This window comes from Urtica dioica, chromosome 7, assembly GCF_054948205.1.
Source record: "Urtica dioica subsp. dioica isolate 48M chromosome 7, U.dioica_male_clone48M_v1_H2, whole genome shotgun sequence".
NCBI lineage: Eukaryota > Viridiplantae > Streptophyta > Magnoliopsida > Rosales > Urticaceae > Urtica > Urtica dioica.
Genome location: NC_142762.1, coordinates 33,150,870 through 33,173,724, shown reverse-complemented (window position 1 = coordinate 33,173,724; position 22,855 = coordinate 33,150,870). Strand labels below are relative to the sequence as shown.

The 22,855-nt window shown below is 38.6% G+C and overlaps 2 protein-coding genes across 2 annotated transcripts; both read left to right on the top strand.

Moving 5' to 3' along the window:
* Positions 1 to 2,168: 2,168 nt before the first annotated feature.
* LOC149390916 (Ras guanine nucleotide exchange factor K) lies at positions 2,169 to 4,636 on the top strand. Its single transcript, XM_089620929.1, has 3 exons — positions 2,169 to 3,044; positions 3,421 to 3,679; positions 4,246 to 4,636. Exons 1-3 carry the CDS (start codon positions 2,169 to 2,171, stop codon positions 4,380 to 4,382), a joined length of 1,272 nt encoding a protein of 423 aa, XP_089477055.1. The 3' UTR covers positions 4,383 to 4,636.
* A 2,551-nt stretch (positions 4,637 to 7,187) lies between these two features.
* Positions 7,188 to 7,706, top strand: LOC149390915 (RING-H2 finger protein ATL70-like). The gene has a single exon (XM_089619888.1). It carries the CDS (start codon positions 7,188 to 7,190, stop codon positions 7,704 to 7,706), a length of 519 nt encoding a protein of 172 aa, XP_089476014.1.
* Positions 7,707 to 22,855: the final 15,149 nt, after the last annotated feature.

The window sequence follows — 22,855 nt, the reverse complement described above, 5'->3', positions numbered from 1 at the left end:
TGAGATTGTTGCAGTTATTCTTCAAGACGTTTTGTGGGAGTAAGGATCTTGCTATAAATGAAACATCTGAAGGCTATAACAAAGAAGCTTGGTTGAAGGCAATAGAGGTGTTTGACATGCCAGAGCATAAGGTATGAGTTGATTTTTTTTTAATTTCTTATATTATCGAATGAAATGAATTTATGTCTCGTAGGCAAAGTCTCTCCGCAACCGAGAAAATTTGAAGAAGAAGAAGACAAATGCGAGACAAGGGTCGCTAAGTTTTTTGGGTCCTCGCTCCAAGAACGTAAGTCGCTTAATATTGCAATACATATGGTAGTCTTGTTTTGACGTTGAAAAATTGCAGGGGAAGAAAAATGGGACTATGGGCTCAGCTTTAGCGATTGGTCGGACAAACACCATGACGCTAAGGGATCGTGGACGACGGACTTCGCGAAGTCGCAATTTGTAAGTTACTTGTTTAATTTACTATATTTAATTATTTTATAATTTTTTTGTGGTTTTTTGTGAAGGATCAAGTCACCGCCTTAGTGGCGGATATTATGCGACAAGCAATCGAGCAAGGCCAAGTGGTCAGCAAAAAATCGGCAGAGGAGTATGCGATGCGTGAAGTTTTCGGGACACATTGAGATTGGGAAGTTGGGATAGGGCCTTCGATCCCAAGGTCATCCCTGGGTATGGTTCGAGCGGTAGATGAAGGCTCGTCAAGTTCGTCATCTCGGACCGATCCATTGGTTAACGAGATGCAATCTGCGCTGTCAAGCCAACAAGCCCAGATGGAGGCCCAACAAGCCGAGCTACAGGATATGCGGCAACAGATCGCCTTCCTCACACGGATGTCTCAGCAGTCCCCCACGACTCCGTAGCCTCAGCCTACGCTGCAACCAGGTGCAACCACAGATCAGCAGACGCCAGGTTATGTGGAATTCCTGCGAGATCGTCCTAGCGGAAGCGGTGGAACAGGCAGCAGCGGAACATGCATCGACAGACGAGCACGAGGAGGACGCAACGGATCCCGATGCGACCTATTCGAAAGAGAAAATTCAACTATCGATAAGTTGTATAGAAAAAAATAGGATTTGAACGTTAGATATGAATATCTAATTTTAGACTTGATTTGTACGTTTATATAAGAATTCTAATATGAGAATCTTATTTTTAATTTATAATTTGTAAATTAAAATTTATTTTTGAATTAATTATATAAGAATTCTAATTTAGATTTCTATTTTTTTTTTAATTATAATAACATATTAGGTGCGACATGTCGCACCGGATACCTTGGCGGGAAGGGTATTAGGTGCGACATGTGGCTCCTAATACCTTGGCGGGATGGTTATTAGGTGCGACACGTCGCACCGAATACGAACACCCGCCATTTTTGAGGTTTTTGGAAGCAAAATAGGTGTAACTTTGAGTTCGACAAGTCGCACCGAAAAATGTGCACCTAATGCGTGACACTTTTGAGTACGGCAAGTCGTACCCAAAATCTTTAGTGACGGACTAAAGTCGCACCAAAAGAACGTTCGAATGCGATATTTTAGACATCGGGTGCGACTTTCGTCGCATCGATGCCTATATTTGTTCTAGTGAGACGCCTTGATCATGATCTTAACCATACAAACGAGGAAAAACAAAGATCCACATAGAAAATCGAAATAACAATTAATATATTCCAAACTCATTTACAAAAGTTCACATTGGTTTATGGTTATAGATGAATTAAAGAGCATATTCGGTGACTCTAAATCACAAAGCTAAAAAGAAATTGTATATATGGCGTAAAATCATAAAGCTAAAAAGAAATTGTATATATGGTGTAAACTTCTCCAAAGTTGCTTTACACCTATGCCATATAGAGCTCCAAATAACCACGTATCATCATGAGTTAGAAAACATATCAACGTCACATTTTTAATATTCACGCTTACAAAGCTAAAAATCACATGAAAAGTAGCAGCTAACATGTAGTAAAACTACTAACCACATATACATGCATGTACACTCCGATTTTTTTTAAAAAAAAAAAAACCCCACACATATGTTTATATTTGTGTGGGTATATATATACATACACACGCACACAATCTTACGTAAATAATCTTCACCACCCTATAAAATAGAAAGAATCAAGACGTCTGAGGTATTACCTTGCCGTCGCTGGAAAAATGACCGACACCGCCGGAGACTCATCCCACCACGAGAAGATCACCGTCACCGCCGAAACCCCTCTCCTCACGACCAAAACCGGCGAAGAAGAAAACACCAACGACGACCTCCGCGGGCTTCGGCTCTACCTGAAGTGGAGCCTCCTGGAGCTGTCGACCCCGTGGGGCCGGCTGGCCTCCGCCGCCACGTTCCTCCTCCTCGGAGTCGCCGTCCCCGGCGCGGCGGCGGCCATCATCCGGGGCCCGCCAGGGTCGGACCCGATCCACCTCAACAAGCTCGTCCACGCGCCCTCCTCCGCCCTCGCCGCCGCCGCCTTCCTCTCCCTCGCCCTCCACCGCCCCTCCTTCCCTCTCCTCCTCAACAACGACGCCGGCGCCGGAGCCGCCGTTCAGCGCCGCCACGCCGCCGAGCTCGAGCGAGCCCTGCGCCGCCTCGCCCTCATCCTCCTCCCCTCCTTCCTCGTCGAGCTCGTCCACAAGCTCCTCTTCTTCTCCTCCGGCGCCGTCGTCTCCCTCCCCGGCCGCCGGACCGCCGTCTTTCCGGCGAACACCGGCGTCGCCGTCCTCGTCCTCGCCTCGTGGGTCTACCGCAGCGGCCTCTTCCTCGCGGTCTGCGTGATGTTTCGCCTCACCTGCGAGCTTCAGATTCTGAGGCTGGAGGGGATCAAGAAGATGTTCGAGTCGTCTGACGTGGACTGCGGGGTCATATTCAGGGAACATCTCAGGGTCAGGAAACAGCTTTGGGTCACCAGTCATAGCTACAGGTTCTTCATCGTCGGCTCTTTGTTCATCATCACTGTCACTCAGTTCGGAGCTCTTTTGCTGCTTCTTGGCTCCAAGACCCACAAGAACTTCCTTAATTCCGGCGACCTCCTTGTGAGTATATATATGTGATAATATTACACTGATCGTAATAAATCATTAAATAGTACGTTCTTATTAACATGCATGCATGGGAACTAATTAAGGACTAAGCTCTCCTCAAATCTTTTTTTTTTTTTTTTTTTTTATTCAATGGGAATTTTGTCGTAGCTTATCCTCCCGGGGAAATGAAATCTGAAGGCATGCAAATACTTTAGAGTTTTGAAAAAAAAAAAAAAATAAGGAAAACATTTTGTTAATTTTGGATATGTTTTTAGAACTGAATATAATAGTTTCGAATTTTATGTTGGCTTATTGCAGCGGTTTATGAGAATATTTATTTTATTAAGGTATCTGATTCTGACCCGATAATGAAATTGAATAATTATAGGTGTGTTCGGCTGTTGAGATTAGTGGGTTTTTCTTGTGCCTAGTTGGGGCAGCAAGGATCACTCACAGAGCCCAAAAGATGGTGACCTTCGCAACGAGATGGCACATGCGTGTCACGTGTGAATCATCTGGGCTAAATACGCCCAAAGCCCATTCGCAAGACCAGCCCAATCACAATGATAATGGTTCCGAGTCAACGGACAATTTCGTTCCAGTCCCATCACAACAGACTTCGTCTTTCCAAAGCAGGCAGGCATTGGGTCAGTACTCTTACAAATTAGTTTCTTCTATATCTACGCTGCTTAGTTTTTAGTATTTTACTGGTCTTAAAATAAATATTCTAGTAGTTTAACGGATAAAGTAAAATTAGCTGAAATTTATTTTTTAGCACAAGTATTGTTTTACTTAGAAAAGTCATGTTTTGGTACATAAACTAATTTATGGAGAAAAATAATTTACAAATATATTGATTTTGTAACACTTTAGTCCTTATCATAACAATAGATTTTTCTTAATGAACTTCAACAACTTTCTGAAAAAAAAAATCAAAGCTTAACTAACTTGTTTACGAATTAGAAAAAAATCTCTTCACATCCAAAATCTTACTACAAAATTCAAAATTAATTTATATTTAAGTAGTGGTTTAGGATTAGATTATAACTCAATTAATCTACTTTTTATTTATTTATAAAATTAACATATTATTCAAGTTAGCAATTAATCTTACTACATATGTTTTAAAGTGTTGAAATTCTGTTAAAAAATTAATATTGTTTTGAGAATGACTAAATGCTAATAAATAACAATTCGGGTACTGGTTTTGCAGTGGCGTATTTGGAATACAACAATCAAGGAATAACGCTGTTCGGATTTGTGCTGGATCGCGGGTTGCTTCACACACTTTTCGTGTTCGAGTTCTCTCTGGTGCTGTGGATTCTTAGCAAAGTTGTGGTTTTATCCTGAGAACTATTAAGTAAGAGCTTCAAATAATTGATATTAGGCCGATCGTGTTTGATTTTTGCGTTTCAGATAATTATTCTTCGCTCAATATAATAATATGGCATTGATGAATACCACATTCTAATTAACTTTTGTATGGGGAACTTTGTCGTTATTAACAATCAGTGATAATAATTAATCTTGACCAAGTGTGTCTATCGTGCCCCACTCAAATAATTTGGGAAAATGTATGTAAATATGATGAATTCGTGCTTTGTTTGGATGGTAATTGAAGCGCTCTGAAGTTGTTATTGCTACCTCGGTGGCTAGTGATCCACTCCAAATGATAACTAAAACAATTAATTGAATTTATTTAAAGTCAGATTGAAGTAAATTAAATTAATTAAAGCAGTTAAATTATTTTACTTCGGCTTGGTAAATTATTTTTATAATAAAACAAAACTTTGGCTAATTTTTAAAAGTAATGTGAGCTATTGTCCTAATCGTCCTTTATTAAAAAAACATTAAAAAAAAGTACATTGCAAGTTTAATAATGCCTCATTTTGAATTTTTTTGTATAATCTTATTTTATATTTGAAGTATGTTTTTGGTTATATTTTGAATGTAAATACTATTTGTTTTTTAATAAGCTTCTTCATAAATTCAATATGATTAGTTATAATTTATTTTTTCATACCTAATACTGAGATGCTAACTATTTTTTATTTTAATATAAGCTGTACAATGTTTTATAATGCTTTTTTATTTTTCTTAGTTTAAAAAATAAAAAAATTTGTTATCTGCTTACATTATTTTTTCAAATATAACTTTAATAATAATAAAAATGATAAATTTTAATTATGCCCCCACTGAATTCAATCTCTAATCCGTATTTGAACTGTTATTAAGTAGACCATAGAAATATCAAATTTGGCTGTAATCCTGTAACTCATGGTGTACAAACGGCCACCATTGGCTACCATTTAGCCGTTAAGGCTTTACCACCGGCTTAATGGTAGCGATACTACCGTTAAGCCATTAATTGCTACCGTTAGCTTAACTGTAGCGGTAGCTAACGGAAGTGCTTAACGGCTACCATTAAGCCGTTAAGAAATAAAAAAATTAAATTAAATTAAATTTTCAATGGCTGAAATTCATTCTTACAATTTTTTAACGTTACAAATCAATAGAATACTGCATAACGGTACAATTTGGGACCACTGACAAATGTGAATCGGTACCCTTCCGCTGACATTGGCTTAATGGTAGCCACTACCGCATTTAATGACTTAATGGTAGCCATTAAGCCGCTTACACGTGGATGGATGGACGGCTACCGTTAATCCAATGCCATTTGTCCTGGATGACCTGTAACTGAAAGTAGCATTTTTCAAGATATATTAATATAAAAGTTTGATGGAAAGGGCTCAACAATTTTCTTTAAAGCTTGTATTGATACACATTAACGCCAAACGTAAGAGAGAATTTAGAACACAACGTCCCTGGAGATTGATATACAAGAAAACTACGAAAAAACACTATGTGATTTATAATTTTAACAATGACGCATCGTAGGTGCATACAATTTCGTTTATTGAATAATGTAACATAATCAGTGGCGGACTCAGAATTTAAACTTAAGATAGAGACGTGTCTTATAAAAATATAAAATTGTATAAAAATTAGGAATGTGTAATTTATTTCAGGGGAATAAATATGAAAAAGTACATAATTTTGTACTCAAAAGTTAAAATAAAGGTAAAAAATGAAATTTTTTAAGTCTCTGTTTTGCCAACGCGTTTGAAAATAATTGTACATACAATTATGCAAGGGAGGATCATTGTACATTACGGTTGGGTCGATCACCATCGGAATTGTTATTTCATAATGTTCTAGTTACTGCTATAAAATTATGCAAGGGAGGATCATAAAATATCAAAACTAACTAGGTTTGAGGAGATATTCCATAGTAGAAGAGCATTATACTTTCATAAATTTGTGTGTGTGTGTGTGTGTGTGGAGTTAGGAATTGATGGAATTTTAGAGGTCACATGATGTATGGTGTGGATCGTTTCTTTATTTTTATATTTACGCACAGCACAATAGCATGCATGCTGACTTAACAAATTATTAATTAAATAAACTCGCTGAAATGCTTCGAGCTTTTACATATGCTATATGGCATATTCCAGCCCTTCATTAGACACTAATCTTGTCATAAAAAAGTAGAGCAGAGCAACCTTCTCAATCACAACAATAAAATTGGTATATTATATCTCTATTTGATATAAATATTTCACGCATACAATGTATATTCATTCTCAATTCCATAACGGTTATTCACAGTTATTATTGTCTAATAAAAATGGTAAAAACGAAGAAGTTTTGGAGAAAATTAATTGCATGATATGATTATCAGGGGTGTTACCATAATCTATTGGAACTTATACTTGTACAATCATGCGATTTTTTTTTTTAATGTTTATATATATATATATATATTGCAATAATCAAGTTTTGGTATATATCAATGAATATTCGTTATTAAAACGGCAATCTTCAGTGCAAAACCCAACCACACCAGATTTTATAGCATTGACCATCTCAACATACACAATATGATAATAAAAATAAAAGATAACCTAATTAAAAAATCCACTAAAACACACCAATTCACTTCATATATAGAAGCATAGAGCCTGCAACAACGTTTCATAGACAAAAGAAAAAAACTAAAAAAACCAATCAACTTGTTTCGCTTTATACTCTTGTTCCAATCTCTCATCACTCTCTCTCTCTATATATATCTATCTCTAGTCACATAAAAAAATGGACTCGTCTGATTCATACTCACCAGATGACTCGGGACACCTCGTCACCGGAGTCGAAGTTATGGTTGGATTTCTATTCATCATGACCATCATGGCATTTGTCAGCTACCTAATCGGCCTCTGCCGGGCCCACCGGTTGATAGGTGTCCTTCCCTATCACCAACACCACGGAACAGGCTCGCCTCAGGATCCGAAGGCGAGCCCGGGCCTGGACGAGGCCTCCTTAAGGGCCTTTCCAAGACTCTTATACTCAAAGGCTGTTGTTAGCCTTATTAATAAAACTGGCGGGAACAGTATCGAACATTTTTCGACCTCTGTGTCGTGCTCGGTGTGTTTGGCGGATTACGACGAGAGCGACGTGATTAGGGTTTTGCCGGATTGTGGACACGTCTTCCATCTCAAGTGCGTCGACTCGTGGCTTCGCCTTAATCCCACTTGTCCCGTGTGTCGTAAGCTTCCTTGCGCTGCTTCTCCGGCTGATCATGAGCTATGTAAAATCACAGTCGAAGTTGACTAGATAAATTTTTCGGCGAAAAATGTTCTTATAAGTTGTTGTCATAGAGGAAAAGCAGCATCGCATATTTTTCAAATTTAAAAATTTATATATCAGTAGTTTTCGTATTTTGATAAATATTTTTGAATTTGACATTTATTTTAACACGATTAATACGATGTTATAATATGACATTAAAGAAGAGATATTTATTTTGTAGACCTACTAAGTTGCAAAATATTATGTAGTAGGATGTAATATATTAAAGTTGAACTGCCTTGTCATGTAGTTTTTGGACAAAAATACTTCTCCGAACACTTTTTTCTCATTCTCTCTCTTCTCAATCTTTTTAATTCTCCTCCGACGACCTTCCATGACTGTAGATGAACTAGCGTGAAATCAATATTTAAGAAAAAATTATATATATTTTTTTTCATTTTAAACTATATCATTGAAGAACATAATGAATTAATAAAAATTTAGGGCAACATCGACTCCTTTTAATTGTTGTTTCCTAAGGAGTTTATATTCCTATAAATTCTGATTAATTCCAACAAGATCCGATAAAATTCAAGAGTTTCTTCGATGAAAAGAAAATGGAAAAAAAAAAGATTTTTAAAGATGAATTCCGTGTGTGTTGGTTGTATACCGTCCAGGCCGGTTTAAGAGCATTTGAAGACCTCCTAATTCAATGTGTTATCCAGTTTAATCATTATTATTTAAATTTTAAATGTTTCAAACTTGTTACAGTTTTCCATTTTTGCAAATATAGTTTATTACACTTTTCAATATATAAGTTTTACTATCCTCATTTTACCATATAAATTTTATATCCGAATAAAAATTAAGCTTCCAACTTTATCATCACCACCACCCACCGCTAGAAAAATAAAAAAATAAATCCAACTAAAATATTGTTTTTTACTAGAGAAAAAGTGGACTTAACTCAAATAAATATCGTTTTACCTGTAAATAAAGCATTTCTCTTTTGATGATGGTAAAGATAATAGTAATAATACATAAAATAAATAATAACTTTCCTAAATTGTTGGTCCACTGTTATATTTTATTACGGCCTCTCGAAACTCCCACTCCAAGAAAAATCATATATGTGAAAGTATTGAGTAATTTGTTTTTGTCAATTTAGTAAATGGGCCTTTTTTTGAAAGGAGGCCTAAAGCAAAGGCTTTAGAACCCTTGCAGTTAAGCCGGGCCTTATACTATCATATGATGTTCAAAAGAGTGAGAACCGAGAAAGCTAGAGAGCTAGAGAAGCGGGATAAAGTGTTCAAAGGGGTATTTTTGTCTTAAAATGTGATAAAATTGTTAGCAATATATTAGAATAATATTGACGGAAAAATAAAGACAATTTGCTTGGAATAAAATAAACGTAAATTAATTAATTAAAATACACGAAACCGGCTAAACCTTAAAACCGGAAAAATAAAGAGGAGAAGATGGAAAGGAAAGTTGATGCCCGTTTGACGGTTTTCTTGAAGCTTTTTATCGCCCTCCCACGGGTGCTGGAATTCGTGAGCGAAAACCTCCCAGTATACAACGACAACAAATGCAAGCGTAGCACCACCCGGCTTGACTCTCGGCGAACTAGAACCCCAGCGAAACTATCACTAGACTACAACAAATGAAAAGACAATTTCGGAGAGGGAGAGAGTTGGATCCTTTCAGTGTGATTCGAATGAGAACTCAAGCCTCCTTTTATAGAGAAGGAAGACTTCGGTAAGAGCTCTAGGCATTGATACTCGACCATTCAATGAGTGTGATTTGATGGCTTCGGTTACAACCATTCAAACCAGTCTCTTTGGGTACAAAACCGTTAACACTCTCATAAGTGCTCGGTTATAAACATTGCAAAACGTTTCCCGAGACCGAGACATATTCCCGAAGCCCGAGCCCGGCCCGACCGACGGACGGCGGCGGTGGCGCGTGCGTGTGTGGTGGGCTTGTATCCTTGGTCCTCTACTATTATTGAACCCATGTCCAATGTTTGGCTATGTAAACTACTTACATAGTAGTTTCTTACACAATGTGGGACTATCCTATCATATGGCATTTTCTATTTCATATACACATATTAAGTGTATCTTTTGGCACACTTTGAGCATCAATTTATCATTCAATATACCCGTCGCAACGAGGAGTAAGAAAATGCGGGAATTAATCAATTCCGATGAGTGGACCCCACTCAAATCTTAGGCACAAATCAACCATTCAATTGTAACTAATTACAATATTTCCAACAAAAATTATTGTTTTGATATGTTGTAGATAACAAGTCCATTCATGATTATAGGTCTGGAAGATGAAATTTCTCCATTAAATTTGCTCAAAATTTTGGTCTCCAGGATTTCAAATTATTTAACTTAAGTTTTGCGAAGTAGAACATTTTAAAGTTATTTGTGAATATCCCACATCAATTTAGGGCTGAGTTTATGAGTAACTCCGGTTATTAGCAATTAGTTTTGAGATGAAACTATTCAAATTCACACCAACAAGGAAATGTGAAAGACATACATTACATTATGTCAGTTATGACTAGTATGTGAAATGCTAATTAATATATAACTAAAATTAAAATAAGCATTCTTTCAATAGTGTGTGGTTATGTCTGATGATCAAGGTTTACATGGTTTAGTTTTCTACTCTATGTTCTGCTACTTTTATACATTAAGATATCCATTGAACATATTTCAAAGTTTATCCTCATAAATATAATTAATAGCTAGATGAGAATAATAAAATTACTATTTTACCTTTCTAGTTATTATTTCATTCGACTCATACGCCGGTTGTGAATAATCACAAGCATTCTTTGTAAGATATGGAGCTAAACTTAACGACTGATGTCGATTGAATGCTAGGCCTAATTAATTTATTCACACAATCAAAGAACAAAATATGATGTATATACATTACATTGAAGCAATCTTGTTAATGAGTTTCATGTTTGCGAACTCATAATTCCATAACTAAGTGATCTCACTAATTGCCTAAACATAAGTTCTTCGTGAAAAAAACAAGATTAATGGCTCATCAAATCGAGATCATGACTAGCCATAAATGATTATGGCTCATCTCGAAATTCAGGTAAGCTTGAGTCATATTCAATATCTTCATAATATATCTAAGACAAATTATAGAGTCCCCAACTCTCTACGTTTCATAATCAAACATCACGAGTTCTTATAATAATAATCTATTGGAATCAATTTTTCATACGTTCCCACGTCTGTGTATATTACTTCTAAACAAGCATTAGAAGATATGTTATGAAATTTATATAGTGACATTAAGAGTTCAAGAGTTAAATAAATCTTGCTTTATGTTTTAGAAAGTTCCCTAGTCCGATTCAATATATTCATAAGATATCTAAGACGAACTATATCCACAACTCTTTATATTTCGTAACCAAACATCACGAGTTCTTATAACAATCATCTATTGGAATAAGTTTTTCATATGTTTCTACGTCTGTGAATATTACTTGTAAACAACCATTATAGATACGTTATGCAAATTTATATTTGAATATATTCACATGTTATATGAGTTGTTTCAAGACAAAAATTAATAAATCATAATAGATACTTAATGAGAATGAATGTTTCATTCATTGGTTTGAATTCAGCTTTACATCGGTACTGCCTTCTTTCATAATAATTTCCTCTATCAACAAACACTCCTCAACCCATACCTCCGACAGACTTCCGCCATTTTAAGTGTGAAAAATCATACCTTGAAAAATAATGGGCTCGACAACATTTTCGTCATGTAACCAAGGTACTGAAATCCATTTCCAACACCTCTTCCTTCTTTATCACATTACATGTCGCCGAAAGCTTATCGACCTCGTCTAGAGCTTTCCCGACACCCATCACTACTACAAATGTTAGATTTCACAACGGATATTTCACAACAGTACGCTGTCCCGTTGTGTAATCTTGATGATTTGTCCCGTTGTGGAATTCAAAGAAAATTTAAAATTTAAACAACGGGACTGTGACCCGTTGTTTACTCTCGCCGCGGCCATGGCATCCTCTCGCCGCGGCCATGGCATCCTCTCGCCGCGGCGAAATATTTTCACAACGGTACGATAAACCGTTGTGGGAACATGTGTAACCATGACATTTCGCCGCGGCGAGTGCAAGCCTTGGCCGCGGCGAAATGTTTCCACAACGGGTAATTGTACCGTTGTGGAAACATTTCTCCGCGGCCAAGGCTTACACTCGCCGCGGCGAAATGTCGTAAAAATTTTAGGTTATCACTATAAAAGCCTCATTTCGATTTCTTTCTCCAATTTTTTTACTTCCTCTCGCCTCAGACCTTTATTTCGGTCATTTCTGTGCAATTTCCTCTCCTAAACCTACCTTGAAACTTTGCCGCTTTCTCGCCGACGCCAATCTCGCCGCGCCTCCTCGCCGAAGCCAGTTCTCGCCGCCATCTCTTTCTCTCTCTCGGTCTAGCCTCCCTTGCTCCTTCTCCTACCGACCTAGAGGTATGTTTGTAACTCAATTTCATATCAAAATCTTAAATGTCATGAATGTTTTGTGTGATTTATAAACTAATTTAGGATTTTGGTTGATTTTGGTTGTAATTTATGATATTGGATTGTAGATTTGGCCGAAATTAGGGTTTTTTTTGGGTTTTATTTTGTAGTTTATAATTTTATGTATAATGTTATTTTTAGGTTGAAAATGAGTTTTATTTTGATATTGTGGTTAAATTTATTTCGGATTTGAGTTTGAATTGTGTTTGTGATGAGTTTTATGATTATTTTATTTGAATATAATGTGTTTAGTGTTGAATTTTGATATTTAGTGTTGAATTGAGTTTAATTTTGTGTTGAAAATGATTTATTGTTTGAAAATGTTATTGAATTTGAGTTTGGATTCATTTGTTCAGTTAGAAAATGGGCCGATCAAAAACCCCCGCCGGTTACAAAGAAGCCGCCCCTAGCTCTTGTAGGCCTCCCACTAAAAAAAGTAAGAGGCCTCGTCAATCCGAACCCGAACCCGAAGTGAACTATAATAGTCGGATATTCACTAGTAAGGCCGCGGAAGATCGATATGACATTCTCGTTCAACGAAGTCCGATCTTTGAACGAGGGTTGAAGGTGAGCCCAAGCACGCCTATAGGGGTCAAATCCACAACACCATCGAAGGATTCTCGTGGAGATAATTTTGTGCCACACCCGAGCACAAAGCAAACATCACTCTCATGTACAAATTCTACGCGAACTTACTTGATCAAGTGGATGATGTGGTGACGGTTCGTGGTGTAGTGGTCGACTGTAGTGTCGGAGCTATCAACGCGTTGCTAGGAACTCCGGACATCGATTTCAAGAATGAGGGTTACCGACAATGGTTGAGAGATCCTAACCTCGACGAAATGTTGAGTTTGTTGACTACTCCTGGAGAGAATTGGGTCATGGACAAAGGAGTTAGAAAGCTTCTTCGATAATCGTTGACGAGGTTAAACTTTTCTTCTTTTGTGTGTGTATTATTGTCTATTGCATGTTTTCAATATAACGGTGTTTATTTTACAGGCTCGCAAAAACGTGGATTTATTTCATTTGCTCTCGTATCTTTCCGATAAAGCACTTCACCCGTCTCGACGAGGAACATGTCCACCTTCTGTTTTGTGTCATACGTGGAAAAACCATCAATGTCGGTCGATTCATCTACAATTGGATGAAGAGAATCGACTACAAGAATATCAAAAATGGGTTGCCGTATCCGTCAATCATCTACGGCTTATGTCTGAATGCCAGTGTTGGAGGCTCAAAACACGACACAACCAAGAAGTGTGCGACGCCTATTAATGACAAAATGATCGAGAGATACATAGTAAAAGAGCCGGAAGAGGAGGACGAACCGTCACTCAACGAGCCACTGTTGTGCTTACAACCACCTCCGGGGTATGATCCCGCCATCCAAGACTACATTGCTCGGTGTAACCACTATCTCGTCGACGGGTATCAACACACCCAATACTACATGCGCCGGCAAGGAGAATATGGCGCTGCGACTTTCGAGGGATTAAACGAGCTCATAGGTCGGTGGGACATCAACCAGGAGAATCAATTCCAGTTCCCTCCATATCCTCAATACACATACTATCCGGCCCAAGCACCGCAATGGCCACCGCATATGGCACCTCCTCAGTACCTGGGACCACCACCACCACAACCACCTGGGAATAACAACGATGGCAACGAGTAAATTTTTTTTAATGTGTTTTTTGAACCCTTCTAAGTTTAATATTTGTTTTCAAGTTTTTTTTATATATGTGAGACTTAAATAATTATGTTTTATGTGTTTTATGAGATTGTTTGATACTCGGTTCAGTTTTTATTTTGTGTTTGAGATTGTTATGGTTATTTGAATTTGTGTTTGATGTTATTTGTAAGTAAAATAACTCAGAAATCATTTCCCGGTGGACTTTAGAACTCTTTCACCGCGACAACGTATAATTGTGGCCTCGTCGAAACTATTTAGCCGCGGCCAAATATATGAGTCGCCGCGGCGAGATGAGATCCCAGAAATATGTTGACTCTGGGACTTATGTCGCCGCGGCCAAGTATAGAGTTCGCCGCGGCTAAATAGTTTGGCCGCGGCCAACAACATACGTGGCCGCGGCGAGATGAGTTTCCAGGAATACGTGGCCTCTGGAACTCAGTTCGCCGCGGCCACCGTCATACGTTGCCACGGCGGGACATGCACAACGGGACGGTTTGTCCCGTTGTGGAACACATTTAGCCGCGGCGAAATCTATACTTGGCTGCGGCGAGGTAAGTTCCAGGAATACGTGACCTTTGGAACTCAGTTCGCCGTGGCGATGTATAATGTTGGCCGCGGCCATACTATTTAGCCGCGGTGAAATCTATGCTTGGCCGTGGCGAGATGCGTTCCCAGGAGTGTGTTGACTCTGGAACGTATCGCGCCGCGGCGACGTATGATCTTGGCCGCGGCTAACTTATTTGGCCGCGGCTAAATATATACTTGGCCGCGGCCGGTTGTACAATTGGTCGCGACCATGTGCATTGTTGGTCGCGGCGAAATAACATCTACACAAATAAATAACCTTACAAAAATATCTACACAAATAAATAACCTTACAAAATATCTACACAAATAAATAACCTTACAAAATATATATCATAGAAGAAAACATGAATGTATCATAATCTGAATCATAAAATACATATAGTTTTTTGGTGTTCACACAAAAATAGGATTGATATCCGAAAGTAAATGAGAAACATCATCATCATCAAAATCTTCAATCTCTTCATCAACAAGTGGTAAGCCGGATGTGAATGGGGGTATATTAGACATGTCTTCGTCTTCATCTTCGTCAATATTTCTCGCTTTCATGTGAACTACTAATGACAAGTCTGGATTGACGGGTTCTGATACGTAAAACACTTGAGTTGCTTGTGAGGCCAAAATAAATTAATCATTCTCGTAACTTGTACGCCGAAAGTCAACAATTGTAACTCCGTCTTTATCAACTTTAACATGATTGTTGTCGGCCCATTTGCACTTAAACAAAGTGATTCGCAACCCACAATAATCAAGTTCCCAAATGTCTTCAATGTAACCATAATAGTTCATGAAAGCTTTTTTTGGATTTTTATCCTTTGCTGAAGAAACATGTAATGTGACACCACTATTTTGAACGAGATGTTTGTTGTCTCTTTCTTTGGTGTAAAAAGTAAAACCATTAACAGACCAATCAGTGTACCTTGTAACCATTGAGGAAGGCCCGCCAGATATTTTGCTCAACGTTTCCGAATGTCCAGATTCTTGAAATAATCGTTTTCCATGCCACTTCTGAAACAAACGATTGTGCTCTTCTTGTAACCATTTTTCATTTTTAGCTTTTTTTGGATCATTTGCTCTCAATTCACTCAAATGAATATCCACAAACGGCGTGACTTCGGAAACGTTATGCAAAACATGGAGACTGGCTTGCTCCCGCTCTTTCTGATTGATGCTAGAATAAGTACCTACAAATAACCACTCATATACATTAATAAGTTAAATACACAAAAGAAAGTGTCACAAAAAATACCTATAGACAGAGCTTTTGATTCATGACTTGTGTTGTTTGGCAACCCAATCGCGTCTGCATTAACTAAATACTCCGAACAAAATTTAACGGACTCCTCTGTTATATAGTTTTCCACTATGCTCCCTTCCAGCCTATTGTAGTTCTTCACATAACTCTTCAATACTTTCATGTAACGTTCGATTGGATACATCCAACGTAAAAATACAGGCCCACATAATTTCACTTCACGTACCAAGTGAACAGTTAAGTGAATCATGATGTCAAAAAACGACGAAGGTGGGAAAATATTTTCTAGCATGCAAAGAGTTTTAACCAACTCCGATTGCAGTGAATCCAAGAAAATAGGATCAATAACCTTCGAGCAAATCGAGTTGAAGAATACACATATCTTTGATATTGCAAATCTCACATCGGGTGACAAAATTCCACGCAAGGCGAGAGGTAACATTTGTTGTAGAAGCACATGACAATCGTGAGTCTTCATTCCAATAAGTCTCAAATCTTTCATAGATACAAATCTCGTATAGTTTGAAGAATGACCATCGGGAACTTTGATAGACGCAAACCATTTACACAATTTCTTCTTCTCCTTCCGATCTAGAGTGTACTTTGCCGCTGGTAATTTTATTTTTTGTCCGTACTCCTCGTCGGCATGCAAAATACTTATGTTCAGCTCCTTGAGATCAATTCTAGATTTTATTCCGTCTTTCGATTTATGTGGATCATCAAGAAGCGTACCTATAAGGGATTCGCAAACATTTTTCTCGATATGCATAACATCAAGACAATTCCGAACGTAGTGCGTCTTCCAATACGGAAGGTCGTAGAATATCGATTTCTCCTTCCAAGGATTCTCTTGAAACGACTCTTTAGTACTAGCACGACGCTTTCTCTTTCCAAGGACTTCATTTACGTTTTTTACCATCTCGTACACATCTTCACCAGACAAAATTCGAGGAGGAAACCGTTCTTTTGTGTTGCCATCAAATGCTTGTTTTAACCTTCTAAACGGGTGGTCTCTTGGTAAAAATCTTCTATGCCCGAGAAAAACAGTCTTCTTCCCATGCTTCAACCGGAGGGAAGATGTGTCTTTCATGCAAATAGGACAACCAATCGAGCATTTCACCGAATATCCTGACAAATTCTCATAGGCCGGAAAGTCGTTAATAGTCCACATTAACATTGGCCGTAAGTTTAAAGAATCTCCACGATAAGCGTCTTTGACCTTGACACCCGTCTCCCATAACATCTTCAAATCATCGACAAGCGGTGCCAAATAGACATCTATATCATTACCTGGTTGACTCGGTCCTGATATTAGAAGCGTTAACATCAAGAACTTTCTCTTCATACACAGTTTTGGAAGGAGATTATAGTTCACCAATATAACAGGCCAAACACTGTATTTACTACTCATCATGCTAAACGGGTTCATACCATCAGTGGCTAAACCAAGACGAAGATTACGGGGATTAACATTGAAATCCTTATACTCTAAATCAAAGGATTTCCATTGGGCAACATCGGCAGGATGTCTGAGAACACCATCATTGACACGTTTTTCGGAGTGCCAAACCATGTTCTTGGCGTGTTTGGCACTATTAAACATTCTTCGGAAGCGTGACATAGGAGGAATGTACCATAACGATTGTAATCATTAAAAAAAACAATAAGAAACATAGCATTATAGACTATATATGTATTTGATAATAGAGTAGTAAATACATACCTTAACTGGAACTCCTTTGACCCCGTCACGTGGCATTTTACCCTTCTTCCACTTCGACTCTTTGCATGTCGGACATTCATCTAGATTTTCATGCTCGTGTCTGTATAGAACACAATCATTCGGGCACGCATGAAACTTCTCGTACTTCATACCTAATGTTCCCAAAGTTTTCTTTGCCTCATACATACTTAAATGAACTTTATTGCCTTTCGGAAAGGCTTCTTTAAGCGTTTCCAACAATTTTGTAAAGCTAGTGTTTGTCCAACCACCCGACGCTTTCAAATGGAACAATGTGACTAAAAACGACAACTTCGAAAAACTTGTACACCCTTCATATAATGGTGTCTCCGCATCCATCATCATCGACTCAAACAACTGCGGGCGGTCAACAAAATCGTCTTCCAAATCATTCATCATCCCGGGCATATCATCAACATCATCTTCCATATCATTGTCGCTATTGTTTATCGTTGAACGAAAAACCTCACCATGGTAATACCATCTTTGATAGGAGGTCATTATTCCGTAGACAAACAAATGAGTTCGAACAACATCAACCAAGGATGGCGCAGAACGGGTCAGAATTGTGTTTGGAGTGATTTTCCGAGTTAGGTTTTGAGATAAAAAAGTGAAAATGACGAGAAAATTTAATTAATATGACCAGCTCGCGATCTTTCGCCGCGGCCAAATGTATACCTGGCCGCGGCGAACTATTGCACAATGGGACAACTGGTCCGTTGTAAAAACTATGGAAAATGTCTCGCCGCGGCCAAGGCTTACTTTGGCCGCGGCAAGATCATGTCGCCACGGCCAACAATATACGTTGCCGCGGCGAAGCCTTATATTCGCCGCGGCGAGTTGAGTTAGCCGCGGCCAACATTATACGTTGCCGTGGCGAGACATGCACAACAGGACGGTTTGTCCCGTTGTGGAACACACTTCGCCGCGGCGACGTCTGAAGTTCGCCGCGGCGGAATGTCGCAGACTGGACACTTATAAATTTCTATCTCGATTTTTTTTTTCAAAAATTTCAGAAATTCTTCTTCTCTCTCTCTCTCCGACCCAAACCCACTATCTCTCTCTCCAACCCTTACCGCCGCCCCCTCCTTCTTCCTCCGCCGCCGTCACCGCCCTAATTCCTTCTCTCTTCTTCTTCCTCTGCCGCCGTCGCGGACCTTACTCTCTCCTCTCTCTTCTTCTTCCTCTGCCGCCGTCGCGGACCTCACTATCTCCTCCCTCTTCTTCTTCCTCTGCCGCCGTCGCCGACCTCACTCTCTCATCTCTCTTCTTCTTCCTCTACCGCCCTCACTCTCCCCTCTCTCTTCTTCTTCCTCCGCCACTCCTTCTTCTTCTCCGCCTCCCTTCTTCTTCTTCCTCCGCCCCCTTCTTCACAAACCCACCCTTCACAAACCCACCAAACATTCCCACCTACACAAACCGACGTCTCCGACCACAACACACAAACTCCATTGACTCCCACGCCCCGTGCTCGTCGTCTTCACTCCGGGTAAGTGTTTTTTTTATTATTTAATTTGTACTTTTATGTTGAAATTAGGTTAGAATTGTGTATTTGTGTCTAAATTAATGTTGGATTTGAGTTAGAATATTTGATTACCTTGAGTATGAGTTGGAATTGAGTTAGAATATTAGATTGAATTTCGGTTTGAGTTTTTGTTGGAACTGTTTTGAATTGAAATTGAATTTCAGTTTGAGTTTGTGTTGGAATATTAGATTGAATTTCGGTTTGAGTTTGTGTTGATTTGTTTTTTCATAGATTATGTCTACTACCTCCACTAGTATCGTTAGCGGTAAACGGAGATCCACCAATATCGATGGTCCCGGGAAAAGAAGAAATACTCTTATGCCCAAGGTTAATAAGTGTAAAACTCTTGGTAGGAAATTAAATGTATTATTTGATGAAAAAAATCAACCAATGAATAAGGAGGGAGATGAGTTGTCCAGTTATTTTGGCGTTTTAGCTAGAGAACACGTTCCGATTACGATGCTCCATTGGAGACTAAAATAGCATAAACAACTAAAAGAAAGGATTTGGAATGAAATATGTGAAGCTTTTACGGTTCCTATAATATATAAGCATAATTGTCTTATGAGAGTTGGAGAAGCGGCGAGATTATTTCGTCACGAGCTATACAACGATCATGTCAAAGATATCCTCAATGATCCAAGCGCCTTGAAGAGGCCGGAATACGTTTTAAAACGCTATGGAAATATCACCGAAGAGGATTGGATAAAATTCGTTGAGTATAGACGTTCCGAAGTGTTCAAAAAATCATCGGAAAATGGGAAAGAACTAGCCGGGAAGAACGTGTACAAATCTAGAACCGGTCGCAATGGATATCGCAAACTTGATCAAAAAAAGGTTAGATTTATTACATGTTTCATTTTGTTATCCTTGTTTTGTAATATAGCATTTAATTAATTAATTTGTGGTATTGTTTGATATATAATATATAGTACGAGGAGACGGGTCAATGGCCTACAAAGGAGGTATTATGGGTTGAGTCGAGAATGAAGGACGAAATAAACTACAAGGATGGGAAATATAAGTCAATGGGAGAAAAAATCGTAAGTTTTTTCATTTTGAAATCATTAATTAAATATTATAATCTTATTAACAATGAATTATATGTGAAGGAAAAGTTAACTCAAGAAGTTACGGATGAGTCAATGGGAAGTGTCTTGCAAGACGCTTTGGGAACTAAGGAACATTCCGGTCGTGTTCGTGGACAATCTAAATACTTGTCAAGTTGCAATTCCGTATCTCGCCCTTCAAACTCGACCGATGAGGTAACTAAGTTACGTCGAGAAATGTGTGAGTTAAAAATTTTCATCATGAAAGCTTTAAGTCAAAATGGTTTGAGCCTCAAAGATGCTAATGACGAGTTGCCGAGTGTTCTACGTCCCACAAATGAAGATGTTGAGTATGAAAACATTGTTGACGGTGAAGAGATGGCTAAAGGTGATGATGAAGAGATGGCTAAGGGTGGTGATGAAGACATGCCTAAAGATGGTGATGATGACATGGGTAAAAAAGCGACGTCTTTAGGTAATTTTCAATTTTTTAATACAAGGACTAAAGTTAAATATTTTTGTACTTTTTTTAATAACATTAGTGAATTTATTAGATAAACAATCTCAACATGACGTTGCCGTGGATCTCAATGTTGGTGTCGTAGAGCGTTCGCGTGTCGATCCTCTAATTATCGACAAACCTGATAGTGTTCGAGCAAGTTGCTCAATGAATCCAACCACGCCGGTGACACCGTCTTCGGATGACAGCATCGAATGCCTTCTCCTCCTTGATGATTTTGCGAATGGAGGCACGGTTCATGTAGCAAATGGGCGAGCGTACATGAAAGCCAAATCCGTTCATTTCTCATCTTTGGAGGATGTAAACGTACGAGTGAGCGTTGCGGCGGCTTTGATTAAGAAAGCTTTTTTGCCGATCCCCACCGATGAAGCCAAGACTATCGAAGAAGCCGTAGGGGGGGTTCGTTAAGTGGCCAAAGAGATTAGTAGAAACCGAAATTGCAAAAGAGAGTCGCGGCCCGGTGGTCACACAAGCGTTGAAGGTCGGTGGTGATAGTGAACCTAGCCCCGAAGACGATAAGAAGATTTCATAGAATTTGATTAATCCAAAGTTTCGATTGCTAGCACAACATGCCAACCGAATAATGTTACCGAAAGGGGATTCAATCAATGTCAAAGTTTGTGCAAGTATCGCCGTAGTGCCTATTCCGGTGACGTTTGAAGATGTTAGAGAATTCCTTAGATACGAGGAAATTGGCGCGTCGTGCATCACAGTTTACATGGGGTAAATATTTCTTTTATATGTTTTATCTTATATCAATATATAATATTTCATTTTATTAACTAATTCAATATTTTTTTTCGTAGTTATCTACAATCCATATTACACAAAAATAAGCGGAGTGAAGTAATGTGTTTTGTAGAAGCGGGTTTGAGTTGCTACCTCCAAACCAACAACGACGAGGTCCATTTGTCCGAACGAGTCAAGCAAATCGGCAAAATGGTTAGAAATGTAAAACCAAGACAACTAGTTTTGATGCCATACAATTTAAATGATCATTGGATGCTTGTTGTCTTCGATCTTTGGAAAGATCAAGCGATGTTCTTCGACCCGTTGAAGAATAAAATCCCAACCGATTTAAGGAAGTTGATAAAAAGGTAAATTAATAACATGTTATTTGAAATATTTCATTTACACCAATATTTGTTTTCTAATTTATTATTGTTGTGCGTATAAGGATTTTTTCGGATTTCAAGCTTGAGAACCAAGGATCCCGAGACAACGGCCAATCAACTTTAATCACTTGCTTCGGCTCCTAGACAAATCGGAAACACGGAATGCGGGTATTATGTCTTAAGTTATATGCGTGATATTGTTGGAGTTGGTCTAGATAAACTACAATTGAAGAAGTCATATACACCGGATAACTTAGAAAAAGTTCTAGAAGAGTGGGTATTTTACGTACAAACTTTTATAGAATGTGAATATTAGTTTGATTTTGGATGATGTAGATATTTTTTTTTTATCTTTTGGATGTTTTTGGATATATACTTTGTTTTGGATGTAATTGATATGTTTTGGATGTTTGGATATTTGGTTTTGGATATATTATTTCATTTTCAGGTTTTTTAATTGGAAAACTGTAAAAATAGCTCTCAGGTACAATTTGGCCGCGGCGTGTGATATGTCGTGCCGCGACAAATTTTTCTGGGAATACAACTCGCCGCGGCGAAACATGTACCTTGCCGTGACGAATATTTTTAAAAAAATCAACACCAACTCGCCGCGGCCACGTTACGTGTTCGCCGCGGCGAGGTATTCCACAACGGGACAATTGTACCGTTGTGGAATATGTAGCCGCGTCGAATAGATAACGTGTCCGCGGCGAGTTAGGCGAAAAAAAAAACTTTAGTTAGCCGCGGCAACGTGTATCGTTCGCCGCGGCGAAACTTTCCACAACGGTGACATTTGTCCCGTTGTGTAATATTTCGCCGCGGCGAACGATACACGTTGCCGCGGCGAACGAAATAAATTTGTGCAATTTTTCCACAACAGGATAGTCCCGTTGTGGAATCATGGAACTTTCTACAACGAGACTTGTCCCGTTGTGGAATCATTACTTTTCCACAACGGGACGAGTACCGTTGTGGAATCATTCCACATCGGAGGATTCCACAACGGTACAGAACCGTTGTGGAATCTTTCCACAACGGTTCTGTACCGTTGTGGAATCCCTAATTTGTAGTAGTGCATGTTCCTTAGGCGAGCTAGCATATTCTCTATCCACAACTCGAAGTC

Excerpts from the sequence above, each read along its gene's own strand:
- LOC149390916 (XM_089620929.1), top strand. The coding sequence starts at position 2,169 with ATGACCGACACCGCCGGAGACTCATCCCACCACGAGAAGATCACCGTC. Across the intron at positions 3,045-3,420 it reads TTAATTCCGGCGACCTCCTT|GTGTGTTCGGCTGTTGAGAT; the intron begins GTGAGTATATAT and ends GAATAATTATAG. Across the intron at positions 3,680-4,245 it reads CCAAAGCAGGCAGGCATTGG|TGGCGTATTTGGAATACAAC; the intron begins GTCAGTACTCTT and ends CTGGTTTTGCAG.
- LOC149390915 (XM_089619888.1), top strand. The coding sequence starts at position 7,188 with ATGGACTCGTCTGATTCATACTCACCAGATGACTCGGGACACCTCGTC.